The sequence below is a fragment of the Cheilinus undulatus genome, linkage group 6 (assembly GCF_018320785.1).
Source record: "Cheilinus undulatus linkage group 6, ASM1832078v1, whole genome shotgun sequence".
Taxonomy (NCBI): domain Eukaryota; kingdom Metazoa; phylum Chordata; class Actinopteri; order Labriformes; family Labridae; genus Cheilinus; species Cheilinus undulatus.
Genome location: NC_054870.1, coordinates 30,087,944 through 30,105,016, shown reverse-complemented (window position 1 = coordinate 30,105,016; position 17,073 = coordinate 30,087,944). Strand labels below are relative to the sequence as shown.

The 17,073-nt window shown below is 40.2% G+C and overlaps 1 protein-coding gene across 1 annotated transcript in view; it reads right to left on the bottom strand.

The window, feature by feature from the left end:
• grid1a (glutamate receptor, ionotropic, delta 1a) overlaps positions 1-17,073 on the bottom strand; it is a 438,914-nt gene that overhangs the window by 46,168 nt on the left and 375,673 nt on the right. The window contains exons 7-8 of the mRNA XM_041789876.1: positions 16,132-16,293; positions 13,887-14,006 (exon numbers count right to left, since the gene is read on the bottom strand). Coding sequence (XP_041645810.1) covers positions 13,887-14,006; positions 16,132-16,293 — 282 coding nt within the window. The remainder of the gene's footprint in view (positions 1-13,886; positions 14,007-16,131; positions 16,294-17,073) is intronic.

Sequence of the window (17,073 nt, the reverse complement as noted above, 5' to 3'; positions counted from 1 at the left end):
AAGTGTAGTTTAAAATGCTATTCTGCATCTTCCTTTTCGCAGCTAGTTTCGCAGCTGCAGTTCTGCAGATACATATTGACAAGCCCATCGTTCTGCTCAGAGTCCTATTGAACCACTCTACTTTTCTTGGATGAACGCTGTGAAAAGGGCTCACATTTGAAAGACCTGTCTTTTTATCCTTAGAGATACTGTTAGTCTCTTTTAATGTAGGGCTGTGCATTGATTCAGTAAAGTATTGCAATGTTTGCTTTGGTAGTGATGCTCCCACCCTGGCATTCATACATTAAATGGATTAACAAATCTTTTAATTTCATCAAAATTCCTGTAATCACAATGGCTTCGATGCCTGTAGATGCTCTCTGGCTAGTAGGCTGGCTCCTTGATACAATCCAAAGAGAGAAGCTGTGGAAGAGTGCTATGAAGTTTTTCTATGACACAACAACAGCATCTCAGGGGTCTGACAGCAGGTCTCAGTCAATAGCCATGCGCAATTAGGTTGTGTTGCCATCTGTAGCGGCCACCTTACAGCTCAACAGGCTGTGCTGGAGGCTAGAATTGATGGTGTTGCAAAAGGGTCAGGTCTCTTCAGAACCAAACCATTGGTGAAGGTCTCATAAGTCGCTTAGATCAGGAAGCTGAGCCTAGCTTGGGGGATGCTGCATGACACTGGCCTGTCCATGAGATCTGCCCATGATGTTCTACATCTCTGCTGGCTCTGGGAAACTGTTTTGATGTTGTAGCATTCCTGCTCAGCCCTTGACATTTCTGCCACCACCATAGCTTTTCTCTCCCCCTTGGAGGCCTTTGACCAGAACTGGGGGTAGTCACTCTGCTGACTACTTTGCAGTGCTGCAGCCTGCTGATTGCCATGTCAGCCTCTTCTTGTGCTTTCCACCTCCTTCTTGTTGGGCACTCACTGCTCTCACCAGATGGTCAATGCACAAGTAAAGAGGAGGAACACAACAAGATAAATGTGCCAATGTTGGGCCAGAAAACCCCTTCAAATCAAAGCCAGCACAGCCCAATTACTGGATGGTTCTACAGATTACCTTGCCAAATTTTCCTGTCATGTGAGGTTTGTTAATTGTGATTTTACCCTCCCTGATCTACTCAGAAAATGGTCAGGGCTGCTCTGAGTTGACTTCATAAATATTAAACATGCTGAATATTCCTCATCAGAAACCCTGTTGTGTAGGGGAGGACAGTTGAGCTGGACTTTGTGGATTGTCAAGTGGAATGGAACAATTGTAAATCAGGAGGCAAGATGACTGAGAAGGTAAGCGCCACAAACACAGCCATGGTAATGACAGTGAATGCAAAGCATTGGGTTTGATGGATGTCAGAAACATAGGACTGACTTGTTGAATTGTGCCAACAACAAAAGTCAGTCCTCTGTTTCCTATGTTCTTTAGAATAGTGGTTCTCAACTGGTGGTTCAGGACCCAAAAGTGGGTCGCACAATCTTTTTTAATGGGTTGCGGAAAGATTGTTTGGGACAAAGAAAAGTTCTGGCAAGAAGTCTATGTTGCACAACTGTTTTTTGGAAGTAATATCGAGATGGTGAGGTAATGAATGCTAGTTGCCATTTACCAATGAAGACAAAAGGCATGGCTGTATGAAGTTTGATTTTACGCCGTCAGTCCGTAAATATGATGGAAATATGAGTTCTCTTTTAGGACAAACGGGACAGAAACACCACTGTCAGACATACCAAAACTGAACTGAAAGGGAGGAAAGGAGTCTGGCTGCAGACTGTACATCTGCGAAACCGAGTATCTCAGAAAGGAAGTGCTGTAATTTTTTGGTTCAACATATTTCCAATTTTAGATTTCTTTTATTTAAGATCTATTTTATTCATATGCAAAGTGTTGCAGTTACATTCAGAAATAACACTGACAAAGGTCAGAGGTCTAATCTGTGATTAAATTATGTATAGACCAGTTTTAGAAGTAGTTAAACAAACAGTGGCTCACTTTAGCTTTGTTAGCTTTAGCTGCCACTAATATATCAACTCTGGTGATGTAAATAATGTTGCTACATAAGCAGATGAAGCTAGGTTAACTTTAATAATGCAAGCTTTAGCTAATGTAGCTACTTAGATACATAGCACACATACAGGTAGCTGCTGTGTGAGATTTGCTTTAGTTACATTTGCTACATTAGGTTTTGGCAACAAAGGCTTTATCAAATGTACCTAACGCTAACTTAGCGACATAGATAACCTACATATGTAGCTTACATAACTGGTTTGTGAGCTTGGCTTTAGCGACATTAGCTGTGCTAGTTACACAGCTCTGTTATCTGTAGCTAAGTTAGCTTTAGGAAATGTAGCTTAAACTAACTTTATTATGTAGATAACATAGATACCTAGCTTACGTAGCTGCTTTGTGAGCTTGGTTTTAGCCACGCTAGCTATGCAGCTCCATTATCTATCTTACGCAAGTAAAGGAACTACGTAAGCTACGTCAGCTTGTTAGAACTTTTTCATGGAGGACAAGTTTTTTTTCCTGTAAGCAGAATGTTTGCTCAGCTTTATTTTGCAATCAGGATTTGCAGCTCAGGTTTCTAATACTTTAAGTTTTGGTATCTTAATGCTTACCTTAACCCTAAACTGATTATATTTCAAAAGTTTTAGAGGGTCCTTCCATTCAGAGATATATGGCATCTCAGATGAATAATCAATGGGAGTGACAAGAAGAGGAGTTGGACCGAAACTGCTACTGCAATAAATGTACCAGGTAGCCAACAGCGAGCCACATTTAGCTAGCTTTTCAAAAGTATTGTTTGACCACCTGAGTTATGGAGTTTTAAGAGTGGAAAGTCTGATTGTTAGTAAACAAATCTGTTAGTGAGTTAACCATCTTGTTGCATACCACATTACAAGAAACCAACTTTCAAAATCTGTGAAGATTTTAAAAATTGTTCCGCGTGTGTTGAGTTTAAGTAAATGTCTGCCATGGAGCAATACACAGGAGAGACAGCTGTGCCACCTGATTCCAACCTTTACATATTCCCAAGCTTCAGAGTGTTTTCTGTGAGCTCTACAACATTCCCTGATGAGTGATGAGCAGAAATGTCCCAAACCACAACATGCTGAGAAAATCCAGAAATACAGATAAAGGGCACAACTGCAGACAGTTCATTTTTGTGTCTAGGGAAGAGCAGGAAAAAATAGAAAAAAAAGGGCCAGAGTGGTGCCGACTTTGTTATCTCTAATCACCATGAATGCTGCAAAAAATAAGCCAGCCATTTAAATCAGTCAAGCCAAGAGACATCTTATTTGTCTGGGTACACTGGAGAGAAACTCAGCTGACAGTCTATCACTCTAAACTCTAATAAGCTGCACAGAGCGTGATGCAGAAAAGAAGAGTAAAACAATAAAAAACCCAAAAACAGAGGAGATGAAAAAGAAAGAGAAATGAGTTAGAAAGAAAAAAAGGATGAAGAGGAGAAATGAGATGGAGTGAGTTCATTCCTCTATCAAGATGAAATCACTTGGAGAAAATGCAATAAGAAAACTGTGCCTTGAAAATGAAAGCTCTCAATGATCCAATTTCTTTCTGTTTTCCCTCATTTATTTACTGCACATGTTCTCTTTTAAATATAATCTGTTATCCTGGAGAAAAGAAAAAGGCACAGTTTCTGTATCAGGAGTCAAATCAGTGCAGTATACTGCAGGCAAAGTAATCCTCTATTCTCTCTGTGTTTCAGCCTAAATTGTTTTGTTGTTTCAAAAAGACTGCATGCAAGAAATGAAGAGAGACAGGGAGAGATCTGTGGGATGCATACAGTGATGCACGCTTTACAGTGAAGAGGATGCAGACCTGCCACTTATCATAGAAAAACTGCTCTCGGCTTATCACACTTGCTTATGAGCCGAATATGTTCTTTTTAAACTCCAACCTCATGAGCAACAAAGAGCAGGTAGTGGAGGTGATAAGCATTTAAACGAGCAGGATGGCTGGAAGGTTGGTTACTTCTGCACTGTGTTGTTTTTATGATGGATCAGAGCACATGAGAAAGAATATATTAAAGTATGAGAAGACATATTCACTTTTTCATCCAATTATTTGTGACTTTGCAAAGGATTTACTCCTTCCAGTGTGACAGCATGTAGGTACCTGTTTTATGTAATCCTTTTGATGCAGAGAGACAAGACAGTTTGCAAATAATTACAGTGAAAATTTGAGAGGAGATGCAACTTTAAATCCAACAGGTGCTGTAATCTACCTTTTTATGGCTGTAACACCAATTTTTTTACATTAGTAAATGTTTAAAGGAGCATTAATTATCTTATAAGTGTGGCCTGATGATTTTCTGAATTAACAGGTATCTGGCACCATTTGTAGCAGCTTGTAATGTAATTAGATATGAAAATCTAATTACCATTGAAGAGATGGGTAATTATCTAATGAGAGCAGAGTCCCAGCAAAAATAATTGGTGAAAAATTATCAATATGATATTATGGTGCAATTTGATAAAGACGGAAATTATTACGTTGCCTTTTTACTTTGTGTTGTAGCTTTTCAAACAGTACCTCAACAGTGCCTTCCTTTACTGTACAGTATTACTGAACATCTCTGCAGTTTTTACCATAAACCAGTTTAAAATATGTACTTTTACCTGTTTTTCATTTCATTAAAGCATCCTATATATCGAGGCGTCTAACACCACTTCAAGTTACTGAAACATGGGCTGTCATTTCAACAGGTGGGTTCAGATGCCACTGTCAAACACCGCATGAGATCTAACGCATTTGAAAATTCACCCCAGTCATTGTGTGTTGCAAGCAGCTGTTTCATTGCTCAAGATTTGCTTGAATATGATGACACAGGCTGACTGGCTGCACATTAAAAAAACATCTGATGTGGATATTGTGACAAAATAATGAAAACTAAACAAAGAGGGATCCGTTCTGTCTCTTGTAATGGCCAAATCTACAAATGCATTCTGCTGAATGTCTCAAGTTAACACGGTCATTAATTAAACTAATACATGAACTGTTAAATCTGTGCACACAGGAAATGATGTGGATGATCTGATATACTATTGAGTATTGATAATATTATGTCAGTTATAAACTCAAGGAAGTTAAAATCTCAATGGAGGAGGGCTACTATAAGTTAGATCCCCAAATGTCTCCATGTTTTTTGTTTACATCCCACACATCAGGTAGTTGTAAAAGTTCTTTGCGGATGGCGTCACAAAGCAGGAGAGCATATCCCTTGGGGGAAGAGTAGTGATTTCTACATAGAAAAACAGTACCAAAAACGCCATGTTTGAAGCTGTTCATGACTATTCCAAGTCTTCAAAGTGTAACAAGATAAACATTCTGAACTTTAAAGGTGGCATATTATGCAAAAATCACGTTTTCAGGCTTTCCTAACAAAAAATATGTGCCTCTGGTCTGTCCACAATCCCCTCAAGACCAGAAAAATCCATTCCCTCCCTCTCTTCTCCACCTTTCAGAAAATGTGTGCTAAAACAAACCGTTCTCAGATTTTCCCCTCATGATGTCATGTAGGGAGTTAGCGCCGCCCCCAGGTTCAGTTGGCCCTTCCTTCTTGGAAGAAAGTTCAGCCCTCCTCTCCTGATCTTTCTCTCAGCTGCCAGCTGAGAGGAAGATCAGAGCTGTTTTCAAATTGGCCTACTGCATACTCCTGCCAAACACAGTATGCAGTATGTATTGTGCACCGCATACTACATTTGAAAGTAGTATGCAGTATGACTGCCAGACGTACGTTATTGTGTAGTATGCTTGGCCCAGTTTAGCTGGTTTCCAGTGTACAGAAATACGTCATACCCTGGTCAATATTAAACGACATTACATTGTTTTCCATCCTTTAGCATACAGAAAAAATCTGGGAAGTGTTTTTATTTGATTTTTCGGGATTTTTATAGCCGATGTTTTTAGCTTTTATAGTGCAATGAAAGGACACACTTGACAGCATCTTTCCGGCCGTTACGAGCTGTAACAGCAAAACAAAAACAACAGTGACCCTATTAAAACTTATTTTGCTATAGTACATGTTAAAAAGGTAAAGATAAAAGGTAATGGCACTTTTTGAAACCGGTGAAAGTTCCGCCCCTCTCTGCTATTACGAACTCTGACCTGGCGCCGTGCACTGTGGGTTACAGTAGGCAAAGCAGACTGGTCCGATGCATACTGTGAAATTTTCCAGAATCAGTATGTCATCCGGGTATTTTTGGCATACTGCAACTCTTGCATTTGTTCGCATACTGCATACTGCATACTGCATACTGCATACTGCATACTACATTTTGGGCAAATCAGTACGCACTGCTAGTATAGTAGGCGAATTCGAAAACAGCCCAGGAGAGCCACATCGATTAAGCCACATCCACTTCCTGAGAGGGGCGGAGTCAGACAGCTCAGTGACATTTAAAGGGGTAGATCAAGTGGCAACCTCCAGAAAAATGAAGCCAATGTGGAAGTGCAAAAATTGCAATACCACGACTGTCCACTTGAGGCTGGCTGCAGGAACACCAGTACCACAATGGTTTACATTGTATTTAGGAAAAACCTCACTGTTGACTGATTGGTGCATCTCATTTGATTGACAGATAGCTCAACAGGCAGAGGCTATATAGCTGTCAACCAGAATGCTAGCTAGCCAGCTGACAGGAAGTCGTGCTTAGTGGGTGGGCTGTCAGGTTGATCCAAAGTTCAGCTGAGACTACAATTTCAATATGGAAGCCGCTGCGGATTGGCTTCAAGAGCTGTTTGAGTTTGCCTATTGTAAGCAGACACCACACAGGGTTTGTCCAATTCTTTCTAGAGTCTATGGCACAAACACAGAAACAGCTTGTTCCGAGCAGGGCTGAAACAGAGGGGTTTTTAGACATGCAAAAATCCAATACTGGAATGTTTTTAAAAAAAGCCAAGATGGCTTGGGAGTGCTGCTTTCATGTATTTGTAAGAATCAAACACAGGTGCTCTTAGGTCTCAAAGAAAAGTTCATGTTACCAGCAAAAAGGGGGGGAGGTAAGACTCGTATTTTGTTGAAGGTAAAAGAGTCATAACCAGAAAAACTAAGGCACGCTGCATTGAAAAAGTTTAAACGCCTTTAATAAATGGGCTAAAGCACCTATGCGTTTCAACTTACAAAGTCTTCATCAGGGCATTTAAAAACAAGTGACTGTTCACAGATTTTCAAGGCTGTGGCAGCTGCTTGCAATCAGTCAACTGCTTTTCAGGTGCAGTAAGAAAAGTGGGTGTGTCCTCTTAATTGGTGTACTCCAACAAAGCAAACTCAGAGCAGTTTGAGAGCTCAGGCTGTATGTGCAAGTATACTTAAAAGATTGCTCATGTGGCAGCCTGACGTATACACAATTTTTATCCTTTTCCCCTTTGGGAGATTAAAAAAAATGACTGCAGCTTATGCAGTGTGGCACTTTAAAATCTGGATTTTACAGTACTTTAAGAACCTGAAGTAACTTCCAGATTTAAGTCAGACATAATGTGAGACCAGGCATGTGCCCAGCTGGTGTGCCCAGCTGCTAGTGCTTTCTCTTGATTCAGCTTGATCATGTCTATCCCCCATCGTTTTTCTCATATATATGCTATTTTGTTCTATTTGCTCTAATGAAAGTGCTGTTAAGTGCTATCCTTGTTTCATGAAAACTGAAGCTGACAGGGGAGGTTTTAAAACCTTTAAGATTGCATAAACTTTCTAGAGGCTAGAAATCTCAGTGCCTGGCCAATTAATCATTGAATCAACAGCCCCATTTATCCCCTGCAGACCTATTGTTGGTAAAGAGAACCCCCTCAGAGACCATTTAATGCTATTTTCTGCTCTATCAGCCAGTAAGAAAAATTGAGAAGCAATATGAAGAAAACATCTGCTATGAATGACATGGTTTGGCAAACTAAACCAGCAATGGGGTACAAGAAAGTCATACCACATCAACTCACTTGGCAGAAGACATCAACCTTAGTTGAAGGGGTGACAGTGCAAATATAAAGAAAACATTCAGTGTTATAAGTTCCTGCAGAAGATTGAAACTGTCAGCACACTTGGCTGTGCTCTGGTACCAGAGCTCAAAATATGAGCCGGCTTAGCTTCACACACTGCCAGATTTGGCTCGGGTTTAGGGGGTATGGACATAGTGGAGTTTAGTGGGAAAATAAACTCCACTTAGCTATATTCAGCAAGACTTATGCCAATGTGGAGAGCCAGAATTGGAGGGATAGTCTGGTGCTAATTTTGGTCTGTCGTTCTTAAAATCTGGTGGAGCCACCAGACAGAAGCACTAGCCTCAGGCTGCCAATAACAAGCAGTATTTGGTCGTTTGTTTAAATTCATAACATTACACTGACTGTGGCATCATAAAGCAGTTGAAAACTTTATTTTTGTTATACTTTTAAAACCCACAGAGCCTTTTCAGATCTTTCAATTGTAAGATTAAAAGTTTATGATGTACCCACATTTCTCAGATCCTGTCTGGTAGTTTCTCTGTCTTATAAAAGATCATTCAGAAAAGCTACTAATGGCATGTGAGTGGTATTACATACTATACAATATACAAGAGCTGGCCTTGACTAAAGGAACTGATTGTTATGGTCTTGATTTGGTTAAAAGGTTTAGTTGGAACTTCAGTTTTAAGTTTGATTCCTGTTTTAGTTTGACCATTTAACTTCACTGTGTTTTATTATTCCAGTTTAGTGTCTGAATTCTTATGTTTCCTTGTATTCTCTAGCCAAATTGAAAGTTTTCCTCTTTTATTTTGTAGTTTCATCCCTTTGATTTCTAGTTTTCTTCCCACCTTAGTTTTTTCCCTTCACTTGATTGCTGCACCACTTTCCCCAATGTCTGTTCCGTGACACCTGTGCTTGATTACCCATTGTGTATTTAGCTTCTGTGTCTCTCCTTTCTATGTCAGGAGATTTCTCTCCTCCATTTTCCAGGTGTTGTATGAAGCAGCAGTGGCCTCCATAGTCCATTCAAGTGTCTCTGTTCATCAACATGAAGGCAACTTTGTGGTTATGTTGCAATGTTACATAACAGAGCAAGTTTGGCATCCACTGCCACCATGCAAATGAAAGTCAGATTTGACTTCCATTATATGTCTAATCTGTGATGCTACCAGCTCTCACCATGTTATCCTTGTGTTTTTATGACTTTCCCACCTTTTATATAGGGTATTTATGTTTGGACTATTGATGAACATTTCGCCAAATCACCACTTTTCAGGGAATAAAGAAAAAAGGCTGTGTTCATCAAATCATTTTAACACTGAATGGTGATAGCCAGCATCTTTTTGCAAATAGCTTCCTCTCCAGTCAGCTGAAGCAGTTCAACTGCCCGTGCCCCAGTCCAACTCCAGCATGTCCCTGAAGCGCCACTCTGCTCTGCAACACAAAGCACCGACTTCTGAAATCACCAATTTATCAATATGTGTATCAAAGGGACATGACAAGATCTCCATAAATATGGCATCTTGGCTGATGGCGAAAAAGCCATATTTGGTCTCATCAGACCAAAAAACTTTCTCTACATCTCTACTGCTGAAGATTGTAACTTCATCAGAGTAGTCATACAGATTGGTAGACTCTTTCACTTGTCTCTTTCTAGAAAGGTCATTCCGTTTGTGAAGTTGGCCTGATCTAGGCAGATTTACACATGGGCCACATTCCTTCCATTTCTTGAGGATAGATTTAACTGAACTCAGAGGGATGTTCAGTGCCTTGGATTTTTTTTGTATTCATCCCCTGACTTGTACTTTTCAATAACCTTTTCTCTGATTTGCTTGGATTGTTCTTTTGTCTTCATGGTGTAATGGTAGCCATGAAGACTGGACCTTCGAGACACAGACTTTATACCACAATCACTTGAGACATATTCACTGCACTCAGGAAATCTCCATTTTACTAATTGTGAGACTACTAGTACCAATTGACCTATGGCTAAGTCCTGCCCTCAAATGCGATGAGCCAATCCCAATGCGTATACCACTCCAATACACTTGGACATCGGCTGCCTGGATGTCCATTGAAATGAATGGGAGAAAGTCAGTTTTTGTCTGGTTTTATGAGTTATTTTTTTTGAGTTTATGTTCATGGGGTACATGCGACTCCAACACAAGGTATCCTGAGAGGCTGGGTGACGGAAAGTATTTTTTACCCTTTCTTAAGCCACATCTAAACTGAGAAAAGTGTCTTCTTTGGATAAAAGTTTTGCAGTAGACTACAACATCAACTCAACATGGATAAAATTAACAACATCTGTTCTAAGGTAAACCAACATTGTATTTGAGGCAACATATTGTCACTTTGCTGGAAAGAGTGCCGCAGTACCTGGAGAGAACCCACGCATGCATCGGCAGAACATGCAAACCCCGCACAGAAAGGCCCTGACCGGGACCCGAACCAGGGACCTTCTTGCTTTGAGGCAATGGCGCTAACCCTCTATGCTGCCGTACAGCCTGCCACCTAATTATCAATTTAGAGAAAAATATTTGAACCACATTTCAACCAGAAAATTTGGGCTTGCTTGGAGATCGGCAACATGCCAGAAAGACATTCATTATTTGGGTAATAATATTATCCTCACAGAACAGTATGGATGATATTTAAATTTGAATTTTGCACAGTAAAAATAATTCCAATGCGTCACTGTCAACACATTTGAGAAAACTATGGCATGAGGCATGCAATATGCTTGGCTAGAAGAAACAATTATAGTCAAATGAACAGACTTCTCTATAAAGAGCTTCGTGTTCGCTGGAAGTCATTAGCAATATCTGCTTAGAGACGAGCTGACACATCAATAAGCGCAAACTGGGAAGGCAAAACAACAACAACAGCATCGATCACTCTGCAGCAGCACTGGATGGAGGGTGAAAACTCACAGTAGCCATCCAGGAAATAGTATTTCAGTCTTCATTACAGTTTCTAACCAGAAAGACGGCTCATCTAAGAGCCATCAGGCTGAGGAGAAAATGGACTGAATGCAGATAAACGATGATGGAGAGGGAGGAAACTGTGGCTGAAATATGGGGAGAAGGGGGCTAGTGGAGGAAAGAAAAGTGAATGGAGAAGAGAGGAGAGGATGGGAGATGAAATGAGAGGAGAAGAGAGAGGGGCGAAATGAGGATGGCTCTGAGGGGTGGATGTGAAGGAGGACATGCAATCACTTCACTGTAAAATGCACACAGTGACATGACATTACAAGGGAAACAATGTAATAGTGTGGGCTTTTCTTGCATTTCAGGGAAAAAACATGCCCAATGTAGATATAAATATCCCATTATAGAGAAAGAGAGAGGCGAGGTGCATGACTTCTTGTGTGTTTTCTCGCAGTAAATGACTCAGACTCACAGACAGACATGCCAGGTAACGAACAGCAGCACCGAATGCATTTGGCATCCTATTATCTGGCCTTGCTGTCCCCTTCTGCCTCTAATGATTTGGAGATACAAGCGCCCACATGTGAGTGCACACCCTGCCCCCTGTTGCCTTGCTGCCTGCTCTCAGTGTCTGAGATCCACTGCGGTATACACCACCGTAAATATATACGTGTGTGTGCCCCAGGGCTGCTCTGTTTGCGTGCATCATGCTGTGTTTAAATGGACATGAAAGTGCATGTATGTTCCTGTGTGCATAAACATGGCTCTGCATGTAATGCATCTGATCCTAGCTAATGGCCACATTATGATGAATTGGCTTCATGATTTCAGTTAGGCTGAGTGGTGATTAAATCTTCATTACCGCTTCTGGTCAGTCCTGCTCTACATAGATTGCCAAGAAGCTCGATTTCTCTTCATTCTGTGAGAAGTCTGACTGAATCAGGACATCCACAGCCACAAACAAATTACGGCTAAGAGAAGAAGAGACAAATAGTGCGCTTGGTGTCTCTAGCTCTGCAACCATCAATGACTTTGTCATTAAAGAAAGATTTTAGTTATTTTACAAATGCAGAATGCCTTTCCTTCTCATTAAATCACTGATTAAACACAGCAAAAGAAAGTGGAAGAAAAACGTCTTGCTTTTGCTCACACAGCCTCCCTCCTTTTTGAGTGCAGCCAAAATCTAAACACACATATTTTATAAAATGTAAAGTGTGCAGCCAGGATGATCAGTGTGCTGAAATGGAAGATTCTATCAGACAGCTGGTGCATTTAGGAGCTCCAGTAGAGGGCAGCCTTACACCTGACACCTTCCTGTTAAATGTGAACCCTGAGGGATCAGAGCACAGCTGATTTCACTCCTACCAGCAAGCAAATTGCATTCAGCTAACATCCTAGAAATAAAGAAAAAGAAACAAAAACACAACAAGGACGCAGAAACTGAGGATTAAGATTGGAAACCAGTGGTCTATAAAAAACACACATTCAAAAACAACAGATAGAAGAAAGCCTATCCGTGCAGTATTTGTTCCAGGCACTTCACTTTACCCCCAGGATTTCTTGTAAGCATTGACTCATTTCTGATCCTGACGGAAACGTGTCCTGTGGTTCTTTTGCTCCTCCTAGGTAGTAAATGAGCTTCACCTGCGGATGTTCTGAATAAAAAGCTCTAAGAGGGAAACTTCTACCTGCAGGACACCAATTCTCAAGGATGGAAATTGCGTGCCTAATCTTAAGAGGTTTTGCAGGGGGGGCCTTGAGTCAATGAAAAATAGTTTAATTTCACTTTCATTTCTCTCCTCCCACAGCGAGTGGTAACTTTGAGGCAATGTTGAAGAAAAGCTTTTTTCCTCAGGGGTTTCATGGTACCTTCTTTCTCAACACCTACAGATTGGACAATTACGTAAGTCTGCGCAGTGATGCATTTACCAACAAAAAGCTCCCACCATGAAGTTTTTAACCACAGGTAGAACTGACTGATCCGTAGTTTAGTGCATACAGTGTAGAACTGGAGCATGGCACAGTTGGGTAACTGTGAAATGAAACTGGGGACACCCTACTGTGGAGCATAATGCGCTACAAATAGCACAGCTGCCTGGTTATTTCTAATATAATGAACAGAGACAAAATGAACTGGGAGTAGTTCATGAGTAAACCTCTCATATCTTAAAGCAGGTTGGAAGTAGCTGAAATGAATTTACAATTCTGATAAAAATGTGCCACACTTCTCCTGTTTTAGCTGGTTATGAAACAGGCTGGAATAATCCTGATACCTCACTTTAAAGGAAATAAATCCATCAGGAAAATGTTTTATAATTTGAAACCATATTTGCAACAGCTGCCACTGAGGTTGGATTTTTGACAAAGCCATTGCAGAAACCCTCTTTGAAAACAAAAGTCACACACCCAGCTGCAATCAGCTGACGGCCAGCTTATTTAATTATTGTCTCCCAGCTCTCACAGCCAATCACAGCTCATTCTCTGTCAATAAAGCAGTCCTTTTAAATATGCTATCCCTGTTCCACCAGTGCTGATCACACTAAACTGCTGCTGGCAAAGCTTCAGCTCAACCCAGCCTCCTCCCTTCTAGCCTAGAGCTTTTGTTGCACCCCAGTATTCACTTATGCTGCAAAACTAAATTCCATTGCATTTGACTTGCATTGTCATAAATGTATTTATCTATCTATATGGGAGGCTTCTATCACAGCGCTCCATGGAAAGTCACAGCATGCTGCTTGACTAACCCAGGGAGCATCTTTTGAACAGAGCCTTCAACACCAAGCAAAACTATGTATCTATTTAATTATATGACCAGTGTTCCTTACTGAAACACAATTTTAAATGTACAAGACAATCTCAGCTGAAAGAATAGACATACCCCCTTTACCACAGGGAACACCAAAAGAGCTAAAATCTGAAACTTCCTCTCAGGAGTTTTAGTATTTCATAGAAAATGTCTATTATGTCCTTTATAAACCGGTCAATGAAAACTGTAAGTAAAACCATTTGTACTGACCCGTTTCACATCTTTGCCAAATGTCTCACTGTAGCTGGTTCCAAGGATCTCAAACTGCACATGGGAGTTTGAGCCCTCAGCGCGGAAGTCCATCAGTCCTGTCAGGCCGCTGATCCGTCCCTGCAGTGACACATCACAGACAAAGTGTGAGATACCACAACACATGAGTGGAAGTGGCTAATGACTGTTTTCAATTTCGTTTCTGTTGGAGAACATGCAGACAATAGACACAAGGCTGTTATCATTAGTTAGATCGTACATCCAACAATCCTCCTCCCCCTCCCTTGAGTCAGTGTTCTGAGTGCAGCTGTTTGTAGGACTGATGTTTATTTGGATTTACTGTTGATTCTTCAAAGTATTTTAGACAAAACAGCTTCTTTTGTCTGTTTTGAAATATATGTTTACTCTTCTTGAATTTCCTCTGCTTTTTAAAGATTATTTTGGTCCTTTTGCTTTTGTTTTGATAGGTCAGTTGAAGAGATAGAGGAAATATGGTGAGAAAGTGGGGGGAGAAATCCATCAATCCTGCGACCAGTGTGCTAAGGAGTCTAGTGTCTGAGGGCATCTGCTCTACTAACTGAGCTAAACCAGTGCCTCAAATTTCCTCTTGAAACAAAACCTCACCATTGTGATGCTACATATGGTGCCCAGGAGTGGGTGGGCCATTTTTCAACTCCAGTTTGGTAGCGGGGCTTGCTGTGCAACAGGTAGCACTGGTGGCGCACCATAAACAATAATAACTAAGACTTTTTTTTTAACACAAATTTGCTCTCTCATCTCTTGGGGACAAAAAAAATACAAAAACAATTCTGTTAAAAAAAGTCTTCAAAATATTTACATATTTACAAAAAGTCCATGCAAATCTTTGTATTGGCCTTATATGTGCCATTATTCAAAGCAGTTCTTGTCTGCAGTAACACAGAAGGCAATATCACAAGCTCTCTTTCTCTCTATTATGAGCTATTCTGGCCATCTCCACCATGATCTAAACAGTAAAATTTTGACATAGCATGATGCATGATGCCTGCCATTGGTTGTCATAGCACGTCACAAAGCATTCTGGGATATTACATGGCATATAGCATGAGCTGATGGTGTTGGAAATGATCAAAATTGGATTAAAAGATGTACAATGTTGTAGTTACTGGGGTGGATGTAATCTCTAAAGACCCCAAAAAGTCACCCAAGTTAAAGGCTCACTATAAAGCTATAATACACAATACTGCATTTTTACTTATGTAACTCTGATTTGGGAGTTCTTATTTTCAGGTTCTGGATAAGGTGAATTTAGTTAGAATACACTGAATATCAGCTACATAATGATTAAATGTGGCATGCACCTCAAAGATGACATTTTGCATTTTCTTTAATAAGTGGATATAAAGAATCTGCTACTGGGGGGCGTTAAAAGTGACTGTTATGTTCAAGTTTTACTGAAGTGTGACATTTTACAGCACACTCTCAGGAAGGGAATGTTTTCACTCTCGTTCAGTCATACATATCATATGCAAAGCATTTAATTGTACACTCCAAAGCCTTTGAGTGTCATTCAGTCAGGCTTGTCAGAACAGTTTGAGATTATCAAAGAGAATTTTCCACAAATAGTGTTTTATTAAGGGTTAAAAAAAAAAAAAAGTAAAAAATGTATCATAAATCAAAACAGTCTAACTTATCTCCCAGTTTTGTTTGAGTGATAACGACAAACAACATGACAAAACAAGTTCTTCTTTGTTCTAGTTCATGCCCCTCTTGGCCATGTTATGTCACACTTGAGATTAGACCTGTGTGGCTTTCTGCAACAAAGAAAAATTCCATTATTAGACTGAAATAGAAGAAATCAACAAACTTCCTAGGATGTGCAGTCGTATTTCTTTGAGGAAATGGAGAGAGGGTAACACAAGCATAACGACATCAAAGACAAGAATCTGCCACAAATCTACCTTCAGGCCAATCCTACAGATCACATTTAATAGTCAGCTTCCTTGAGGGTATTTTAAAAATAACTGAATTTATATAGTGTTTGCAGCTATATCATAGTACTAATCAGCTTTCTTAAGGAATTGTTTGACAATATAAACTACTTCAATGCCTGCTAATGTGTCACATGAATCCATGAATGAGCATCTGATGTGTAGTCAAGTAAGTGTGGAAGACAGATCATTGCACAAGCTGTCTGTCAGCACCTCATACAACGAAGAAAATCCAATCTAGCAGGTTTCTAAAGTAAAAAAAAGGATGTTAAAACCTTTTGGATGGTGTCCAGCATCGACCATCCTCCGTTCCATGGCTTGGTGGACTTCCTCATGCAGTTCAGACTAGCCATACTGTGCCACTTCCTGTCCTCCAGTTTTCTGTAGAAGGCGTTCGCAAGCATCAAAACACTGTCGTACAGGTACAGATTGGACACCTGTTGAAAAAAAACAGAAACATTAACACAAAAACATTCTTTGATTTGTTGGGTGTTTGTACTGCACTACACAGAACAGACTGCAAACTCAGGAAACAACAGAGAAACAAATATTAGTTTCAGGGCTCCAAGAAATGTCACACATACTCGTTGTGAATGAGCAGTGACTCTTGTCTCTGTGTCTGGTTCCTGGGACGTTGCATAGTGGGAAATAAAATATTCTCAGTTGGGAATAAAAGCCTTGCTTTGTCTGCTCGCTCAGAATGAGATTGTGGAGCATTGGGACCTCTGGTGAGCTGTTCTTTCTTTTGTCTGACAATGTTATGCCTGCTGATAGATGTCTAGATGAAGGCCCTGTTTCTTTTTTTATGTAAGGGATGCTGAAAGATGGCAGTCTGCAGCAATCTCACTTTTCTGACCATACACATATTTACACTTGTGGGAACTTTAAGACTCAGAATCCAATTTGTGGTTTCCTGTTATGTAGTTATCCAAAAACGAAGAAATTTTCTTTCAGTGGTGCAACACGTAACGTAACAGGAAATGGGGGGCAGGTAAACAGCAGTTTGCCTAGAAATTGATTCACTAAGAAAGGATTGCAGCAGTTAATATCTCCATCATTTGCTTCTGCTATCTGCTTTGTCTCAAGGTCTAATTAAAGAGAAGCAACGGTAGAACATTTTTAATGAGAGCGTCAAAGTTTAAAACAAAACTTTCTCCCTCAATGGAGCAAGAAAAGGTAAATCAAATAATAATCAACACTTTTATCCCTATCACCTG